The sequence below is a fragment of the Mercenaria mercenaria genome, chromosome 4 (genome assembly GCF_021730395.1).
Source record: "Mercenaria mercenaria strain notata chromosome 4, MADL_Memer_1, whole genome shotgun sequence".
NCBI classification, from domain to species: Eukaryota; Metazoa; Mollusca; class Bivalvia; order Venerida; family Veneridae; genus Mercenaria; species Mercenaria mercenaria.
Window position 1 is genome coordinate 55,027,347 of NC_069364.1, and position 21,244 is coordinate 55,048,590.

The following is a 21,244-nucleotide window of genomic DNA, read 5'->3' on the forward strand; positions in this document are numbered from 1 at the left end:
TTGCGAATAAAGAACCTTATCACGTTAAAAAGATTATTAAGTACATGTCAAAACGGCAAATTAGAAGCGCTTTTTGCGTCTTCTCCTCAAATCAATACATTTATTAAATAAATAAAAATCATCATCATGATGGTATTCTTAAATTGCTGTATTCATACATTCTATTTGCTTTAACATGGATAATAACTAGCAGGCTATCACCATTTTTGTACATGACCGTTTAAAAAAGTCAAAAATTTCTTTATTTGTTTTTCAAATTCGAAACATTTATTGTCAATACTGGTAATTTTAGACGTAACAAGCTCCTGCATTTGAAAGAAAGAGTTGTATTATTGAATTAAAGCAGATTTCCTGCTTAACCTGAAGGTTAATTGAAATGATCAGTAACAAACGTTTTGAAAAATTATAAATGAATTGAACCACCTATGTACCTCTACACTTTAGATTGGAACAACATATGAGCCGCACCATGAGAAAACCAACATAGTGCGTTTGCGACCAGCATGGATCCAGACCAGCCTGCGCATCCGGGCAGTCTGGTCAGGGTCCACGCTGTTCGCTAACGGTTTCTCTAATTGCAATAGGCTTTGAAAGCGGACAGCATGGATGCTGGTCGCAAACGTACTATGTTGGTTTTCTCATGGTGCGGCTCATATTGTTTTACAAATATTGCAATACTGACTATGACAATCAATTATCAAAGTCGTAAGTGCCCGTACACGTTAATACAAGCTTTCTTATTTCTGCCATTTTAAACAAGCAGCAAGGTTTAACGTACAAAAGCACTACTAGCGTCCTTTTGAGTGACGTAAATGGTAGAGCAAACTTTCTTAGCGCCATAACGGTAATAGCCAGAATATTTGAACTCCCGTCCAGATATATGCTGGATGCGGCAGCTATAATCAGAATCATCTTGGAGGTGTCCTCCAGATATATCTTTGAGGCGGCGGTTTTAACCATAATCTTCTCCATCTCTCCTCCAGATATATGCAGCAGCTATAAGCAAAATCATGAATGCTGCATGCAGATCGTGAAGCTCTCGTCCAGATATATGCTGCATGCAGCAGCTATAACCAGAATCATGAAGCTCTCGTCCAGATATATATTTGAGGCGACGGCTTTGAGCTTTCAGAAACTTGCAGCTTTCGTCAAGATATATGCTGGATGCGGCGGCTATAGCCAGAATCTATCAGCGCTCGTCCAATTATATGTTGCAGGCGGTGGCATTAACCAGAATCTTAGAGCTCTCGTCCAGATATAAGATGGATGCGGAAACTTTAACCAGATTCTTTGAATCCCCGTCCAGATATATGCTGGACGTGGTGACTATAACCAGAATCTTTTAACTCACGTTAGATCTTTGCTAGATGTGGCGGCTATAGCCAGAATGTTTGAGCTCCCGTCCAGATATATGCTGGATACGGCGGCTACAAACCACTCGTACATGAATATATTGGATGCGACGGGAAGGGAGTCCAAAAATTCTGGTTATAGCAACCAGTATCTTTGGACATCCCTCCAGATATTTACTGGATGCTGCGGCAATAACAAGAATCTTGGAGCCCTCGCCCAGATACATGTGGGAAGCAGAGTATTATGTACATGAGTTCATGCGTAATTTAATATGCGTCATTAAATTTGTTTTTCTGAATTATTACGCGAGCATTTTGTGGTTTCTATTTCTTTTCATCTGTTATAATTACGTGTGTCAGGGATTACAGGGCAGGGATAATTTCTACTTACACTGACCAGAAATGTGGAACATATTGGGATTATGAACAAAGTTTTTAGCGCGCTAAATTAAGCGGTGTTGTTTGCCACTGATCGTTTCAATGCATTGCCCTACTGTTTTCCCATATTTGTTCGTTTTGTCCCGATTTTGTTTTCTATGTATTTTGTGCAAATATATAATTTACACGTAAACATAGAAACGGTTGTAGACGGTTTCGCGTTCCAAAACATAGATAGCTATTTCTATTGGATATTTTCCTTATTTTGAGATGGTCAATGTCAGTTCGAGTTCATTTAAATGTTTGTATGTTATAAAAGAATCTACTTAGATAAGGAACAGAATGTTCATATTTTCTTATCCCTCTTTCCGACATATCTGTATTCGTGTGAATAATATGAACTTCGGTTCTATTTTTGTCATTTTATATCTAACATTATGAAATTTAATGAGTTATTAAGTTTATGATATACCAGTGTAATTGTAAAATACAACAGCCTATATTCAAATAAACCAAGTCAGCACAAGTGGTGTCATTTTTGACAAGTTGTGTGCATTTAGTTATAAAATGAACGACACAATGACGATGAATTTGGTAATTTTAAATCTTTTTAGTATTTAAAGATATCCAGTGCCATTCTTTCACTAAATTATATTAATTTTGAATTTTGTAAAAAGTCCTCATCATAATTATTTATTTAACTATACTATATCAATTGAATGTTTATGTAGAACTACATTCATAATTAAATGTGAACTAACAGTCGTTCGCTAAAAAGCTTCCATTTTTTATGGTAGTACACATATATACTGTCTTAGCTGTACGACGTATTAAGTGTGTAGTGCATAGTACTAGAAAAATACATGCATAAAAACATGTCAAATTTATTTTTACATAACCTTTATGTAGAAATTGTTTCTTCTTTCAGATATGAAACTTGGGTCTAGCATACCTTTAAAACAGTGTTTCAAAACATGACAGATTCACTAGTAAAGCAATTAGCAGATCAAAAGGGCAACTGTTCCCTTGGACCTTGCTGTGTCATTATATCTACCATGTTAAAACAGACATGTTGTAATGTACTGATTCGCCCAAATGCACACATCTGGAAAAGCACAACTGCACGTCGGTAGCATGCATAATTATAACAAATTCATTTATTATTACCTCTCACCAAATATTTAGTCTAAGCGTTTTAATATTCAATTTGCTTTATTTAACGGAATTAGGGCAGTGGCTCTACTTCCGAGAAAATATCAGGAAATATGTCTTCAAAAATCTTAACCAAAAAGTGTTTATGATTTATATCCCGTTATCTTTATCAAAACATATTACATAAACTTTACAGTTTTTACTCTTTAGCATGTAACCTTAATAAAGAACTCCTTAGTCTCATAATTTGGTTTTTATAAAACTCTGTCTCTGGATTCGTGTATGTTTCAGCCAGACATTTAGCCGCTTCTCCAATTCCCGCAATGTCCTGGAAGCCATGTAGCCATATCTTACCAAATAGCTGAGATAAAGAACGATTCGTGGTATCTTTGCTGTTATCAGAAGCTGGAAACATGCACCATTTTATCAGCTCAGCTTTTCTTGGCATCCAAATTTTGTTTATTAAGGTTGATCGATACGTTACAAATACCTCTGTAAGTTGGTGATACTATTGGTATGTTTGTTTAAACAAAATGCTGAATAGTTTTCACTGCATGTAATGTTTGACTAAATGATTTTATACAGGCTATTGGCTAACATGTTCACAGATCGTTCAAAATGTTACATTGCCATTAAAGACATTGGCTGTTTAAACTGATCACAACGTCTCTTTAATTAAGTCTATCTAATGCATAATTGATCATTCATGGCCATTCAGTCACATCATATCACATCTTTTGATTTGTTTGTTGAGAGGTCGATTTTCCTAGAAATTTTCATTGAATCATTTTTGTTCAAATTTTGTCTGTTGAAATGTTTGTGCGCTGTGATCAAGGCTATTTACCTCTTCAGGAACTCGTATTAACGCTGGTGTTTCTATGTTTCTGTCTTTTTATTTGATTCACTATTTGACTGGATTATAGTTTAGTCTGATGCCATGTTTACACCGTAAAGATTATCTGTCTTTCGGCTTGTTGATTGATTATCAATCTCATCTAAAAAAAAATACTTTTTCCGGATATTACGGGCATAACAGTAACATTACGTGCACTTCACTGGCAAGAATTTTAATTGTTACTTTTCTATCAGTGTGCAATATCTTTTCTTGAACGCCGCTAAATATTCAAATAATTTCATATGAGTATTTGGAATCACTGTAAGTTCAAAGACGAGCACTCACATTGAAATAATTCTAAATCATAATAGACTTATTCTCCGAGGCAGTTTTGTCAATTTCGTATATGAGATTTCTCTGCAAGGCGAAACGGAAAAGAAGGCGCCTTCGTTTTTTGCACACAAGTAATGGATGAGGAAAGACGTAAGTTTGACTTGATATGCCAGATAACTGCCATGGAATCATTATATTAAGTAATTAATATAATTTTCTTCACTGCAAATCCTTTATTAGAATTATTTTAACGAGCTAGGTGTCAAGAGGAGTACTCCCAGGTGATTTTAATATAGAAGTCTACCCTTTTAATGTTATTACTAATATGAGGCAAAATCTTTCTGAATATTAATCCCCTGGGAAAAGATTTGTCGAATTTAACAAATGGTGCTTTCGCAACTAGAGACCACCCTCGCAGAGGCCATCCGGATTTTGGTTCTCTATGTTCCAATCCAATCCGTGTCTTTATATCACGTGTTTATAAATTACTGAATATGGCTTTCGGTAAAGGAATGAAATATATCATTTTTTCTTCTTTTGTTGCATCGACTATCTATCGCAATCAAAATATGTTACAGTCAGCTATTGCACCTTAAATCAAACATCTGTCACTGTTTATTGAATAACTACACAACTGGCCAAATGGTGTTGGTAGTACAGTAATAATTTTATGTCTGAAGTTTATGTGAGTAAAGGGACAAATACTTGCGCAGTTGTAGGTTTTGTTTTTTGCTAACCTTGCGGGGAAAGACAATGTTATCCGCGTATGAGATCAACTTATCTTTTCCCTTGGATACGTTACACATGCGCATATTGACGACATGATTTAAGTTTACAATATCTTTGAAAATATTGCAATAATATTAACGATAGGCAAGAAAAATGATATATGTCTATTGTTTTCATACTACTCGGAGCAGCGTGGATAAAAAACCTCGCTAGCGCTCGGTATTACATTTCACACTATCCCTCGGGTTTAGGAAAACCCTGTCTTACAGAGACAGACATGTAAGATCCTTATAATGATGCTAGCTAAATTGAGAACAATCGTAAGGAATTGCTCTTCTGTATTCATACACGTCTAGAAGCAAATTGATAATTTCAGAGACAGTATACGAAATGCTGAAGTGCTTATTAAACCATTTCAATTTGACATCAGCTATCATATAGGCTAAACGTTTATCAAATATATTTGTATGGGAAAATAATTACAAATCAAAGACCCCGAAGTTCAGCTTCTGTTCACTCCGCAGTATATGCTATGGCCTTAAGGTTGGACATGCTATATCGTTACAAATCAACGTTGTGAGGAAGTGAATTCATTTCTCAGTATATTCGGAATATTACTATACTTTTCTTTATTACACACGAAGCAGCAAGAAGTATGTACATGACCATAAACATCAACAATGCTTTTACACACTTCACAATATTTATAAATTTTATTTTGTAATTTTTAAATGTAAAAAACAAGTAATTAAATCCTAATAAAAAGCTTGCCAGTACACTGGCACGATTCTGAAACCTGGAACCAGTGTGGAAATATTTGTTTAAATAGAGAGGAGTGAAGCGGAACCAGGACCTCAAACATTCTATGCTCTTGATGATGTACTTATAAATTGCGGTATCAAACCGCAACCATTTCCCCTTATCATAATACTTAATGCGTTACATGTATTATGGTTTAAAACATCGTTTTTATATTACCATGATCTGAATATACTGCAGTTTTTATATACTAACTGTATATCAAACATTATCATAAACTATTATTATCTAAAATGCAAAATTTCAACTTTTAGAAACTCTAAAAGTAATCAAATAACGGGACATTTCTCCGCTGGTGTTAACTCAAGAGAATAAAAATATAAACACGTATTATTTAATATTGTAGTCATTTTATTTTTTTTCATCATATAAATAACAAAACATTCAATTAACACATATATATGGTACAAGTTGATGCCCTGAATTTTATATAAATGCTGAGAGATTTTCTCATAATACATACAACGTGTTGGAATCTGTAAACGTGCTTATCAATTTAACGGTAAGATAATTGTCTTGCCGACATACATATTTAATTTCTACATTAATATGTGGTATACTCGATCTCGTTTGCAGAAAAGAACAATCATAAATTTATACAGATTTTGACATAGCAAAAGGGAAAAACAAACAGTAATACTAAGAAATGTAACAACTCACTGTAAAAATATTTTAACGAAACACTGTGTTGTACAAGTTATACAATAATGCTACTAAAACAGCCGTTTTCAGAATATATTTAGTGCTAAACATAATTGTACTCGTTTCTGAACAGTAAACAATCTGCATTTTTACAGTTCTCATAGAAAAACTGTCAAACTGAAATTTAAAAAAAAACAACCTGAATAAGAAAATGTTATTTTTAATAGAAAGAATTTTGAGAAAAAAAAAGATGACATAAATCACGTTTATGTGTATTGTGCTGAATGTGGAATAAAGATCAGAAAAAAATCTTGCTGAATATTTAGTAATAATTAAAATTCTTGAAGATAAGCAAAATATTGAAAATACCATTCGTTAATATTGTTTCAGCACTTAAATGCACGACATTTCGTCTAACAAAATTCTTGGCAACGTAACAGCAGGAAGACATCACGTTTGACAAAGCTGAATTCATGCCATTTTAAATATATAATTACAAGTGCAGTATACATTGCTGAAATAAGCCAGAACAGATTACGGTAAATAGCCCAGCTATTACTTGCCTAGTGTCGGATGAAATGTTGCCTCATTCAGATGTCATCTAGGACCTACCGCGAAATGTTTGCATGATGTTTTAAATTTTCACGAAGCAATGCGTGACGTATATAGTAACAGTGAAGAAATGAAATATAAACTTGGAAATCCAAACCAAATTAATCCTTAGGGTCAGACGGAAAGATTCCTATCTGAAGCTATACGTTTTGGATTTTAACTACCACGTAACTGATATAACCATCTGCCGACACAAAAAGAATTTATCTATATAGAATAAACAGTTACAAATAAAGTTTTCATGTACTAAAGCCTTGACTTATTAATTCTAATTATTTGGACCGGGAAGCAGAGATAGAGTATCAATATAATAAAGAGACTTTAACGTATTTGGGTTTAAGAATTTTGTTTCATTAAAATGAAATATAATACAGTATTAATGATATAGATTTAAAACCGTACCTAACAGTGAATACATTTGAAAGGATGAAAAAATCCCATTTAGTGATAAAAGGGCATTCATGTAATACCGAATGAATCATACATTAATACTGTATTAAAGAAGCCGAACGAAATTTAATTACCATAACAAAATGACACAATTATACACATAATGAATTTACACGCTTACAGTTAAGATCATTGTACCCTCCAAATGCTGCGATACACCTTGACAAATGATCAAAATACACAATATTTTTGTAAACAGCAGACTAAACAACAGATAGGGAAATATGTATACACTTTTAGTAACCATGAAAGTCGAAGAGCTTTCTAAAATTCAGAGTGGAAGAGTCTAAAGTTTGAGTGTTTCACCACCTCTCATGAACATATGCAATCAAAGCCGATTCTGTATCATCACCTTACTTGGTTGCATTCTCGGCTTCCAAAATTTTATTATTTTCCGTAACACTGTCAAGTTCTTGTAATTATTCATACATTGCATACTGCTGACCATGAAGTTTATATTGTTCATTAAGGATCTCACTGCCTTATCAAAGCAAAAAAGTATGCATAAGAATTAAACATTTAAGACAGAACATGCATATCTTTTGCGATATAAATAAATTTGTATAAACTAAATTTCATAAAACGGCAAAGAAATTATCGTAGGACAGTGTATATCAAGAGCGGCCACGGAAGATGCATATCATATTTTAGTATTTAAAATTCTTTCATAGGTTTTAGCCCAGGTGTCGGATTTCTTCATAATACACACATAGAACATGAATAAGTATTGCGGGGTACATAGAAAACACCAGAATAAATTAGACCGTAATCTTTTTGACATTGAGAGCGTAGTACGCCTAGTTAATAAGCAACATATTTCAGAAAATTGATTCAGTTTTGGTGAAGTGTCAACTTCTTTTATAGATCAGACCACCAATCTTATAAATAACAGCTTTTCCATTTCATTTCGGACAAAGAAAGGCTAATAAACTGATATTTATTTACAAAATTAAGCTTAATTATTGGTTGGAGATTACTAATTCTCGACATGTTTGTGTTTATCAGGAAAACAGTTGTTGTTAATATGGCCAAACCATTATACCATTATAAGATTTGAAATATATTAACAGCAATAAATATTTCCATTGTTGAAAGTTCAATTAAGTATAAATATTAACTCTTATCATGCTGGACACAATTCATTCTGCCTTTGCGACCAGTTTAGATCTTGATCAGCCTGCACGTCCGTGCAGTCTGATCAAGATCTGCACTGTTCGCCATACAGTATTTTTTTGGTAAGCACCCCTTTTAACTGTCAATGGTACTGTCCAAATTGAAAGATGGACAAGTTCATTATAAAAATTTAGCAGGGTAAGGGTTAAAAGAAAGAGTAGCTGTAACATAGAATGTAATGTTCAGGTGGTAAAAGGGTTCATGATTAATGACACAATTCTTATACCGCTACTTTATGACGCTAAACAATTGAAAATATTCATAAACACGTTTCCCACTAGTGAAAAGAACATCGAAATTTACATTTAGATGTTTTCCGTAACACAGATAATTTACATACACTGATTGAAATAAACAATGTGTTGAACTGGAACTCGTAATCTATTTAATTTGTTCTGAAAACACACCACATTCTTGAAATAAAAACAAGACAGAAGTGAGTGCTGAAAATACGCCCCGAAAATGCAATTTAACACAGACCAAGCAAAAATTACAAACTTGCTGAATGCATAATCTTTGGGGAAATGATATATGAAAACGGGAGTAAAAATGTCAGTTAAAAAGCTTCACAGTGGGTGACGTAAAATGTTAAAATAAAATATGAGGCAAAACATTCTAAGTAGAATATTATAGACAAGCATTTAACGTAGTTTTTCTCCTAAGAGAAGAAATGGTGTATGACTTGAAAATACATTGAATACTCCTGATACTTAAACGATAATAGCGTAGCACCCGATAAGATTAGGATATAATGTAAACAGTTCAAAAGAAAAGGGTACAAGAGAAAAAATGGAAAAGGTTAAATTGCAATGCATTAGCACTAAACATGATTTTTGAACCGTTCTACAATTGCAACAAATATGAAAACATTGTAGTACAACAAGGAAAATCTATTAGAACATAATTTCCAACTGATTATTTACAAACCAAAAACCCATTTCTAATTTCAGTAGCTAAGATATGCAAGCTAAGTGTAAGATACATTCCGATGCTGAACGGGATATAAGATAAGATTATTTTATACATAACTTTATTCTCAAATGCATCTATATCTTAATGCACACCGCCACTTTGAAAACGTGCATCAGCACGAGTTTAATGCTTTTGTTAACAATCATACCGACCACCGTGTCTAAAATAATCATTTCCAGCAGTCAAAACATAAAGCAGAGCTGGTCTGGAAAAGCTTAACAACGTCTTGGAGAGATCTGATTCAGATATTCTGGAGGATATGGGGTTCGCAGTTATTTTTTTCTGCTAGAAAACATGTATAGCCAGTAAAGACGATTAGAGGTAGCGATAACATATGCACAAGATCTTAACTACATAAATCAAAAAAGGCCATGTGCATAAAGACGAGTTACCGCCAAAATGATCTATCAAGTTAAAATTTTAATAACCAACATCTTCGATTTTGTAGTGAGAATCACAACGCGGATTACGAGGCTGACTACTTTTATTGCATATTTTTCATAATTTTAGATCGAACGCAGTTTTCCTTTGTTTACTATAAATATGCAAATACCTTTTGGAGGAGCCCACTTGAGAATGCAAGATAAAAATGATAGCCCTGTTTGACAGTTTTAGAACAATGTTTTATTTCTAAATCCTCAAGTATACCGATAACATTTGGCAAATTTATAATCATTTCCTATTCGCAGCTGCATGGAGAAATTTTTTATTACTCTTGCGAGCAAAATATAAAACCATTCCTCTGCCAGTTGACGAAAATCGGAAAAGCAGAAGGTAGATATAGCAATAAAATGTCAGTCAGGGTAATCCGACCATAAATTGAAACGCTGCAATAATAATCTATCAGGATGTCAATAAAGAGAAGTAGCGCTATATCATCGCTAATTAATCCTTCATGCATCTAACTCGGGATCACACATCCAGCTCGTTATTAACTTTACAAGCGACCTTCTGTATACCCTTAGAGTTTTGATGAGTTGAACCTGTGCTGTGTAAACGAGTCACATAAAGCAATTCATAACAATATAAGTCCTTAAGCCCTCAAGTATTATGACTAGGAATATAACAAATAAAAAAGCCATTGCTGATGCATATTAAATGCTACCAAATCATACTCAGGGAAGCCATTAAACAATCAAACAAATTAGCAATGAAATAAGAGAAAATTTAGTAGGTTTATATTCAAACTAACCTTTGCAACTATGTAATGTTTATTGAAAATGAGTCTTTTTGCTTTTCATGCATTAAAGAAGAAAGTGTTTACAGTTTTTAAAATTGAAATAATTGAAGTGGCTGAGAAAACCTTCAGTGAGAGATTAGATAGTAGTTTGCTGGAAATAAGCGGAAGCAGAAGTGTTTTTGCATTAAAACTACATTTCTTAGCTGCTGATCTGGAAGAGTTTATAAGATAATTTGTATATTTCATTCTCACTCAACACTTCGATAATTACCCTACGTAAATATTGCAGTTCGAAAGAAAATTAAATCAGTTCAAAATTCCACGCAAGGAGATCTGAAACGATTCTAAAAACACCTTTAAAACAGCACGGAATAAACTTTTATAATTGCAGTAGAAGAAGTAGAGATCAACAACAACAAACGTAGATGGCACGAACGAATTCTCCGAGAAAACCGTAAGATAAACTGCATAGAATTAAATAAATTTCTTTTTAAAATTGGACAAAAGGGTATCAGTATGGATACAAGCGAGATAAAGGTTCAAAGATCGTTTATATAACAACAAAACTATTTCTGTCACATGGATTTGAACAAGGTCCCGTCTGACAGTTCAATCAATTCATAGCGTTTCAAATCAATAAAGATTATGTAGTTATAAAAGAGGGTTGAAATGGATTTATCGATTAAATATATCCAAGAATCAAAAGTTCCAGGCAATTATAGTACACTGTCAACAGATGACGAGGGTCTGTTTCCATTAGATTGTAATTACGATAAATGTACACAGATTTTGTGATAAAACCAAATAATTGAGAATAGCCAAAGTGCCCTGTGTTACTTGAATAATCAATATATAAATATGGGATACAGTGTTAAGGCAATTACAGCAGTCAAACAGCCGACTACGTTAGCCAAAATACGTGTAACCTTCAAGGGCAATATTGCTTTAAAAACACTAAAGTTTCCTATGTAATTAAACTTCAAAGTAAGACAATGCATACAAATGATGGCACGATATTTCATGACCCGAAAAAAGCAAAAAACAGCTTTTATAACGCTTGAAAATCAAGAGCAGAAAATAAACACAAGAACAAACCGTATGAAATAACTGACATGGCATTAACACCGAAGACAAAAATTAGTGAAACGTAGTGACCTGTATATAATTTTACAGCTGTCAAAGTCATCAATAACTTATTGATTTATGAATCGAGTGACAAATTTTAATGGTTATATATTCTATTCAGTGTGATTTACAATTGGTATATTTAGAAAGAGTAAATACCGATAAGTGTTTTATGGTCTAGGTACCCGTCCCATTCAATTTTACATGAAATTCGGATTTCAAACTTCATTTGAAAGGAATCTCGGTAGAGAAAATGACAAGCAAACATTAAATTTATATTCTTTGGTGATCTGAATTATAGCCCTGTCTGACATTTGAAATATGAGGAATTAATGGTTGAATGTAAAAGTAAAAAACTTTTTTTCCAAAGGTAAAGATATAAGCACAACAGACCAAACAAGGAAATAATCTAGCTTTTAAAATTGATACTGTATGGGGTGTTAACACTGAACAAAAAAAAGTGATCCAAAAGATCAGAATTATCTTAAATATTATCATCATTCTCGGAGACTTCAATGATTTTTGTTACTATTGGAGGTGATGAAAACAATATATGTATAAACCGTGTTGTAAAAGTAATTTCGAAGACAATTGTGATAGTTAAAGAAGAGTCACAAAAGACCAGTAAATTTGAAATTTAGGGATCAACAAAGGTTTTATCACTATGAATTATTTGGATAAAACAGATGGCCCTGTTGGCAGTCATATCGACTCCATTAGTTGTTCCAATGGTGTATCATACATTATTAAAAGAACTTGCAGCGACTACTAAAGACAGTAAGTATATATAAGTACATGTATATAAGAAATTTCAACTCTTTGGCATTTTTAAAACTGATGATCATTTACATAAAACAACACGGATACCACAGACAACATGAGAACAAAACGGCACCTTTGAAATGACGAGGGAAGTTTTTTTTACAAAAATAGTACACAAATAATACTATCGAGATACTCTATAATGCATTTTTGTTAATCATAAAAGCATTAAAATGCTATCTGCACGTGATACGTGTGCTTATAGCACTTTAAATGCTCTAGTTGTCTTACTACACTATTGTACCGCTGTTAGAATCTGTCCGTTTGGATTTCTCATGTCGAAGAGTTCGAGAGTTTTTGACTGGAATCTGTTGATAATGATACACTGGCACAGTGTAAGTTTTTGCATGTTTTTTGTCGTCTCTACGCAAACACAATTTGGTAAAGAAGTTTTGCCAAGACGTGATGGTCTTTTGGGACCAAATCCACATACCACTAGTTATCCCAACAACAAGGTTCATAAATACTTTTAACATAAACACTTCAATCTTTGGTGAACTATCACTGTTTGAGAAATACCATGAATCTCTGTTTACAAATTCATAAAATAAACATCCAATAACACACATGGCTGGAACTGTATATAACACTGAGAATATTCCAATACGAATCATTAGCACCTCAAGTTTGTCCGTCCGTACTCCATCACTACGAACACGTCGTCTAATATTGAACATTGCAACAATGCCTGCGATAATGAAACTTGTTCCGACAAGTAGATAAACTAACAACGGAGAAATTGCAAAACCAATTAACGTTTTATTATTTTGGTTTCCAACATAGCATATCCCAGTTAACTCGTCCGCATCTACGTCTCTCATTACAAGAATTAGAATAGTTTTGATTGCAGGCAAAGCCCATGCAGCAAGATGGAAAAATGTACTATGGAGTTGAATCGCTTCATGGCCCCACTTCAGACCCGCAGCCAGGAACCATGTTAAGGTTAAAACTACCCACCATAAGGAACTTGCCGTCCCGAAAAAATAAAGAAGTAAGAAAACTATGGCACAGTCTGTATTTTCTAAGCCTTCTTGGATTAAAATTCTGACTTTGCTATGACTATCGATGTTATCACAAGCAATGGAATCGCGACCCGAAATAAGTCGAATTATATAAGCAATACTGTAGAAATTGTAGCACATTGATAGAAAAATAATAGGTCTCTCAGGATATTTAAATCTTTGGGAGTCGATTATAAATGTCATAACAGTAAATAAAGTTGAAACAAAGCAAAGGCCTGCCCATATCGACATCCAAATATCGGCAAAATATTTATCTTTTCCTGTGAATGCCTCATTTTGATCACATTTTAAAGCACACCTTTTTGTTCTATTGATATATATGTAATTCTCTGGATGACTATAGTGTCCACATGGAACTTCTTTTGGTTTTATTAGTGTTGTCTCTTGGATTGACGGCACTCTATTGTATTTTGACGATGTGTAACCGATTTTCTCTCGTGGTTTCGAATGACCTTCTTCCTCGACCTCATCTGGACCTGGCATACACATATGTTTTTGGTTATTTTCTGCAGGAAACTGCGAACAGTTCAGAGCATCTGGCCAAGGAAAGCCAAAATCTATTAACACTGGCTGGCATTTACTTTTGACCTTTTCACATAATGGTCGACAAGGTCCAATAGTGGTTTTGACCTTCTGTGTACACATGGGCAAATAAGCCGAACACAAGAAGAATCTCAAATTACTGGAGCATCCGTACTGTATGAGAGGTGAAAAAGTTTGCAAAGTCAACTCGGCATCTTTGACATTCGTATGATTGACTACATTAGGCATACCCGTAACTTTGTATCCTAGGTCTTTGCAAAGGTCCAGTTTAATAACGTCGCATGACCTGACAATACCAGTCCCTTCCGTTCTCCCGCTCGTGCACAACGAGCACGAGAGAAATAACAACAATACTGTTATTGTTACACCTGCCGCGGCCATTCTCTTCACTTGTATACTATAAATCAGTCATGAAAAGGCTGTAAAGAACTGCCACTGCAAATCCCACTAAAAACAATCACCGTTCGTCTACACATAAACATGGCATTAAGCCAGCTTCAAAATTATCTTCGTTAAATTCCATCCTAGTTTGTTCTTATCCAGTTCATTGTACATTGTATGTCCGCTGTCCCCATTTTCTTTTCTAAAACTAAACAACGCTATCTTTAACAATACTGTTTAAAACACTCCTTCCTAAAGTTTACATGGAACAACTCCAGTTTATTATGCGAATATGAAACTAGACCGAACAACTCTCACAGCAAGGATCTTATTCCGAGCGTAGCATTCAAGTATTATCTATCGTAAACCGTGTAAGCTGTATTAAAACAGTCCGACATGTGGTGTATCCCATGTAGAACGGAGTCAACCAATAACAAGCATTAGCGACTGTCGTCTGCTCCGCCCAGCGTTTTAGCGGGTTAACAGCGCTACTCTATCAATCATGTCAGCGGGTGTCAATCATGAAGAGGTGTCCATTTCAGCCTTCATATCTCTACCACTGCGAAGATACGGTTGTATAGCGTTCCATTATATACGATAATGTAGGCATTCAAGTCATTTGTTTGCCCGAAGTGATCCGAATCTCACCTTTTCTCTCATATTCTATTTTGACTGCAGTTTAGTGTGATTATAATAATAACCAGCTCGCTGTCAGGCGAAGCCTTAACAAAGCATTTTGACTACCGTAGGAGAACCGAAAAAGATAAACTTCATATAATTTAGTAATGCGATCTCTTGTCTTTTAAAATAATGATTAATGAGACATTGAAATTTAACCAGAGTTAAAGATAACAAGTGTTAAATTAAAATTATTCTGCGGGTAAAGTGAAAACATTATGTGAAGTCATTACAACCACTGTGCTCCCGCCCATTTTCACCGCAAGTAATATTTTATTGGTAATTTTACACAATCAATTGTTTGAAATTATAGGTTCGCATAACAAATACGACTTTTTCTTTTCGGTTGTAAATATTCGAATTAGATCACGTACTTTAACTTGCCAACCCTCTCGTCTCTTTTATCAAGATTAACGGCAGTATATTCCACTGTACAAACTGTTTATCAAACACTAAATCTCATAGATAATATCACATTTGATAACAAAGACATTCTGGAAAAGCACATTTCATGATTATTCCTCTACATGCTTGAAAGGTGCAAACACTACAGGTTTTTTTTCTATTTTGATGTTCACCTAAACGTTGGTACATCAAAGGGAAACAATCAAACAATCATACTAGGCAGCACAGCACATCTTTATCTTTCTTTCTTTTCAAATTTTATATATTAGATAAAGTGAAGGGAGCTAGGCTCAACATAAATCCCTTACGCAAATGCGGTCTTATCTGGCCAAAGATAAAAGGAGTCTGACTTTGGTACGAAATGCTTCAATATGAAATGTGCAATTGAAATTCAAATTGGGATTCAAATATACCAGTTATAGATAGATACGCTTTATAGCTATATTCATCCCATGGTAAATGGTATTCCAGAAAGATTGAACATTACAGATTGGTTTGTATCTATTCGAAATTCTATATTTAGTAAGGCTGAAGTTCACAGTAAAGGAGTTTGCGTTCTATGTTCCTTTCTTCAACAGTGTAAAACTAGACGCAGGCCATTTTGCGGAAGCGAAATAACTCTATTATCATACGTATTTGAAAAATACACGTAGTTACCTTCCTTTTCTTTTTACACGTTATGCTATTGTTTGAATTACTGCAAATGTATTCTGTAGAAAAGAAATAATAGTTAACTAGAAATTAAAAGAAATGGAATTTGTTAGTAATCAGGATAGTAAATATCTAATCTAAGATCTTTGGAAGCCAATCAAAATAATTGTAGACTTGGTTTGACAGAGTCGGTTCATGAAATGTGCAACACCACTCGTGCCTTATTGGAATTATATTGTAAAGGTAATTGAATAGACTCCAACATCTGGAAGAATCAGAAAATAGAATGCAACAAAATGCAAATAAGGGAAAATTTCTAAAAAAAAAGTCGGCGCATGGTATACAAATATTGCTGTTGTAATATTTTAGTTTAAGCATAATTTATTCCCAGTAATACATGTACAAATTAAATACATACATCATAGTTTGGACAAGAGAAACTGGAAAGGACAAGAATGAAAGACTCATAGTCTTATAGAATTCTCCTTTGCGGACAAAATAATTTGTGCCATACTTGAGCTCATAGCTGTACCGGGATAAGGAATGTAGTCTTAGGAAACAACATAAAATTGTAAAGACGAATGTGATGGAAACTTTAAGATCCATGTGTTTTGACAAGATGAAAATAGAAGAAAGAAGAGAGAGAACGAAGAAGAGCGAGAACGAAGGACTAAAAAACTCAGTGGAGCTATTATATAGGACTAAAGTAATCTCTTGCTATGGGATATTCAGGTTAGTGCATGTGAAAATATGGTGGTGTTTTCCTGACCTGAAAGGCTAGGGTTACCAAATAAAATCGTGTCCAAATCAATATCAAATCACTGCAGACTATTTAAAAGATCGTTACGACAGAGTTAATAAAACATTTAAAAAGATTCTTTTGAAGCACAGTACGCACCAAAGCAAAACAATAATAGACACTGTTTGATTGAACCTGTTCATGAAAGGTTATCAAATGTGCAGAACCAACCACGTCCCCAGCAACGACTTCCGCGGATATTTATCATACAGACATTTGAATGGACTACATGATTCCAAGTACCACTGCAACTGACTGGATTTTAAAATGCTGAGCTTATAAAAGTCGTTATATTTTTCTGGTCATTTGGGATCATGGAGTAAATTCGATTTTTCAATATAGTTTTCTTACAACTTACACCGTCAAACATTATACTGCGTGTGGATTTGTGATAAAATTTGTTATACCATCTTGTATTTGATACAACACACTGTCTGAATGATATTCTTAATATGGGTAATCCGGAATTTTTTCCTTGCTCAAATAATTTATAAAGTTCTATATATCTCCAAGGCTACAGTTACTAGTAAGTGATATTTAGCCTTATGCGTTAGTTTTATCATTATTTCCTGTTTGTACATTTCAACGTAACAGCTGGCCCCCATTTGCTATTCTGTTATATTTTCTGGTCCTTTACTAAGGATCATGGAGTACATTCACCTGTACTATAAAACATATTATAGATTTTGTTAACTTTCTCAAAAGCAGTCTTTTAAGTGCCGAGTCGTGGCTGTAAAAAGTCTCTCCGTACTTGGATTCGGTGTTGTTATACTTTCTGGTTCTTTTGGATCATGAAGTACATTCATTTGTACTATGATAGAATTCCGCTTAAGCAAGTGTTAAGAGGCACATTTCATCTCTCTCATTAACAGACTCAAACTGAGTCGGCTATCATTTTCTTTGGTTGCATTCTATGCTTCTAATGTTTTTTTCAATATTTTAAATTACTAAAGGCACTCCCCCCCCCCCCCCCCCCCCCCGCCCAAATCAGTTGCACAATTAGATCACCATGTTGTTAAATGCTAAAAACTTTAGAACTATCAAATGACGCAAGGGTATAATTTTATTCATTTGACATCCACATCCCCTTTAAAAAAAACTCTCAAAAATAAACATAAAAATTGTGTTTTTAGAAAACAAATGACAAATGTACAACTATACCAGACAGGCAGACTGCAGCTCGGTGAGCTATGAAAATTAGCATATGAAGTAATGTTTAAAATTACCCTTTCAGCTGAGACTCTTTTACACTTAGCCTTATATTTTGAGGGGGGGGGGGGGGGGGGGGGAATCAAATAAAACAAAACCAAAGAAAGAAAGAGTTATTTCATATGAAAAAATGAACAGTATATAAAACAAGATATAGATCTACATTAAATGCATAAATGCATAATGGAGCCATACTTTCGGACAGTTCAGCTCCTTTAAAAACTCACCATTTTCAAAGAACTGTTATATATCTTCTTTTCGATGCATTTGCAATAATGTCACAGTGCTGAAATTTCACATAACTAGGTGGAATGTAGTTTTCAGCAATTGTTTCTTTTCATGTCTTTGCAAATGAAATTCGTCTTTAAAGGGGGACAACTTTTTCAGAATAGATTCTATTTAAGTATCCATCGTACGGGACAGTACGGCAGAACATGAAATGATCAGGTAGATTTGTTCGTTTAACAAATATTTCTATGTTTTGATGTTATACTTTTAATCCTTAAAATGAACAATAACCTTTATTTCTATAGAAATATACACGTAAAATAATTTCAGAAAAGTGTTATCATATTATTTTCGATTCAAACTCGATTAACAGGATGGAATATATCTTAAGCACCACATATAATGCTTAATGAAGCACCTGGTACTACGGTGGTTGAAATTCGTGATATAAAGACATGATGTATATATGCTAACTGCTGTGCCATAATAGGTAAAGTTACTTTAACTGTTTTCTATGTATATAAGTATTATTTTGACTGGGGACCATACACCGCTATTTTATGGAATTACATGGCTAGAGGGCGTGGACGGGAGCTTGCATTTCCACTACCTTCTTCTTCTTCTATAGTAATGACAAACAATGATATATATCGCCATGCGTGGGGAGGGGAGAGGAGGCGGGGGGGGGGGGGGGGGTTAGAGAAAGTAAAAGACTGGCAGTTTTCCTAGGCTACCGTTCATAAACAGGCTCAATCAAACCGAGCCTGCAACATCTGAGTTCATATAGTGTTGGGCGCCCTTCGGTTTCCCACTTTTTCTATTTTATCTTTTCACTTATAATCCTTGGCATATGGCGTTTGAGCAGGCTGAATAGTTTGCTCACATCAAGTCAATTGTGGATACCTAGTGATTCTTCAAAGCAATATATCTTCCCCTACCAGTATGCAGCTGAAGGCCAGTATCTCTTTTTAACCAGATACAGTTTGGTTACGTAACACATGGTAACTTATCTTTAAGATGGTTTTTACAAACTAAGATATTGTCAAAGTGGTACTGTTAAATTCATAATTTGCGTAAGTGCATGCAATGGTTATTTTAGTTATTACAGGATTAGAATATTTAGTTGCTGTCATTTGCCCCATTTTATGTCGTAGCAATCTGAAATAAATCAAAAGTTGATGTTTGTTTAAACTTACGCAAAACCCAGTCTCCAGATGAACCTGCCTGACGCATCGCCACTACTTGTACAAAAAAATCCGGTGGACTAAACTGTGGTATTCCCAGCAGTTTTGGGAGACAGTTTGGTTAGGCATCCTTCTGTCGACGTCGATTATAGTGTTGTGCCCTGGTTCAAAGTGAATGAGCATCTTCTGGCATGGCTGCAGAGGCCTATACGAGATGCACAGACCCTGTTACATCTCTAGCATACATGTGCTGATGCTCCATGTTGCTGTTGTTTGAGGACGTCCCTTGAGTGGCTGGCTTTGCATCTGCCCTATTTTCATCATTCGCGACTTGGATGGCTTCCCTCCTGCCTTCAGTTTCTTAGTCACCTGTCTCCAGAGAGATGTATCGCCGCTAGTGACTCCCAAGAATCTGTGTCTATGCCGCATGCACTTAGGACTCTCTTGCAGACATCCTTGAAACAAAGGCATGGCCGCCCTCTGCTTCTTGCTCCAGTGGCAAGTTCCCCGTACAATAGGTCCCTTCGTATGCATCCATCATCCATTCTGTGGACGTGATTGAGCAAGGATGGTGTACATTGAGGGAAGGCTCGCTCTTGTTAGGACGTCCTTGTTGGTCACTTCGTCTTTGAAAATTATGCCTTGTACTCTCCGCAGGCAACGAAAATGGAACACCTGGAGTCTTCTTTCTTGTGCTGCATGTATTATCCAGGATTGACTGTCACAGGGTAGAGTTCTGGTGGCACAGGTTTTGTAGTCTTTCATTTTCGTCACTGTTGTGAGATGTTTGTTTTCCCAGACTCTTCTGGTGAGCTTTGCGGGGGTGGTGGATGATTTGCCAATTCTTTTCTCAAATGGAGGTGTTAGGGCCTAGATTCTGGGATTGCTGGATTTCTTCAAGTCTTCTTGGTTGATTCTAGAAATTTCTATTGTGCCTTGACTCAAAATTCAGATTTTCTTTTGACTAATGGCTAGTCCAAAAGAAGTGCATGTTTTCAAGAACCTGTTCAAAAGCCTTTGTAGCCCTCCGTTTAGTCTGAAGCTACTGCATCGTCGTCTTCAAAGAGTATATCTCTGATGAGGACCTTTCTGACTTTTGACTTGGTTTTTAACCCGGATAGATCAAATAGACGGCCGTTCGATCTGGAATGGAGATAAATATCGTCCGTGGAGGTACCAAAAGCGTGTTTGAAAAGAAGGGCGGAGAAGATTCCAAAGAGTGCTGGGGCTAGTACGCAGCCATATTTGACTCCTTTGTCCAAGTTCGGCTGATATGTCTCCATCAAACTGCAGTACTCATCATTCCATCATTGAGTAGCTTGTGAGAATAGCCTATCTTCAGGAGAAATTTGAAGAGTTGGTTTCTACTGAAGGTCGAACGCCTTTGTTTAGTCAGGCGATGTATAAGGGTTGGTTCTGTTCTCGGCATTTCCATTGGACTTGGTGTATGGAGAATATCATGTCTACAGTACACCTCTTGGCACGGAAACCACATTGAGACACAGGATATATATATTCTCTTGGTCAGTTGCTGTAGTCTGATTAAGGTAATGCAAGCAAACAGTTTTAC

At 35.0% G+C, this 21,244-nt stretch overlaps 1 protein-coding gene across 1 annotated transcript; it reads right to left on the reverse strand.

Annotated features, from left to right (window-relative positions):
• Positions 1 to 5,928: 5,928 nt before the first annotated feature.
• LOC123551776 (frizzled-4-like) lies at positions 5,929 to 15,076 on the reverse strand. Its single transcript, XM_045340970.2, has one exon. The coding sequence runs from the start codon at positions 14,518 to 14,520 to the stop codon at positions 12,805 to 12,807; it is 1,716 nt and encodes a 571-aa protein (XP_045196905.2). The 5' UTR covers positions 14,521 to 15,076; the 3' UTR covers positions 5,929 to 12,804.
• Positions 15,077 to 21,244: the final 6,168 nt, after the last annotated feature.

What these genes read in the sequence shown, in the direction of transcription:
- LOC123551776 (XM_045340970.2), bottom strand. Translation starts at nt 14,520, where the DNA reads ATGGCCGCGGCAGGTGTAACAATAACAGTATTGTTGTTATTTCTCTCG.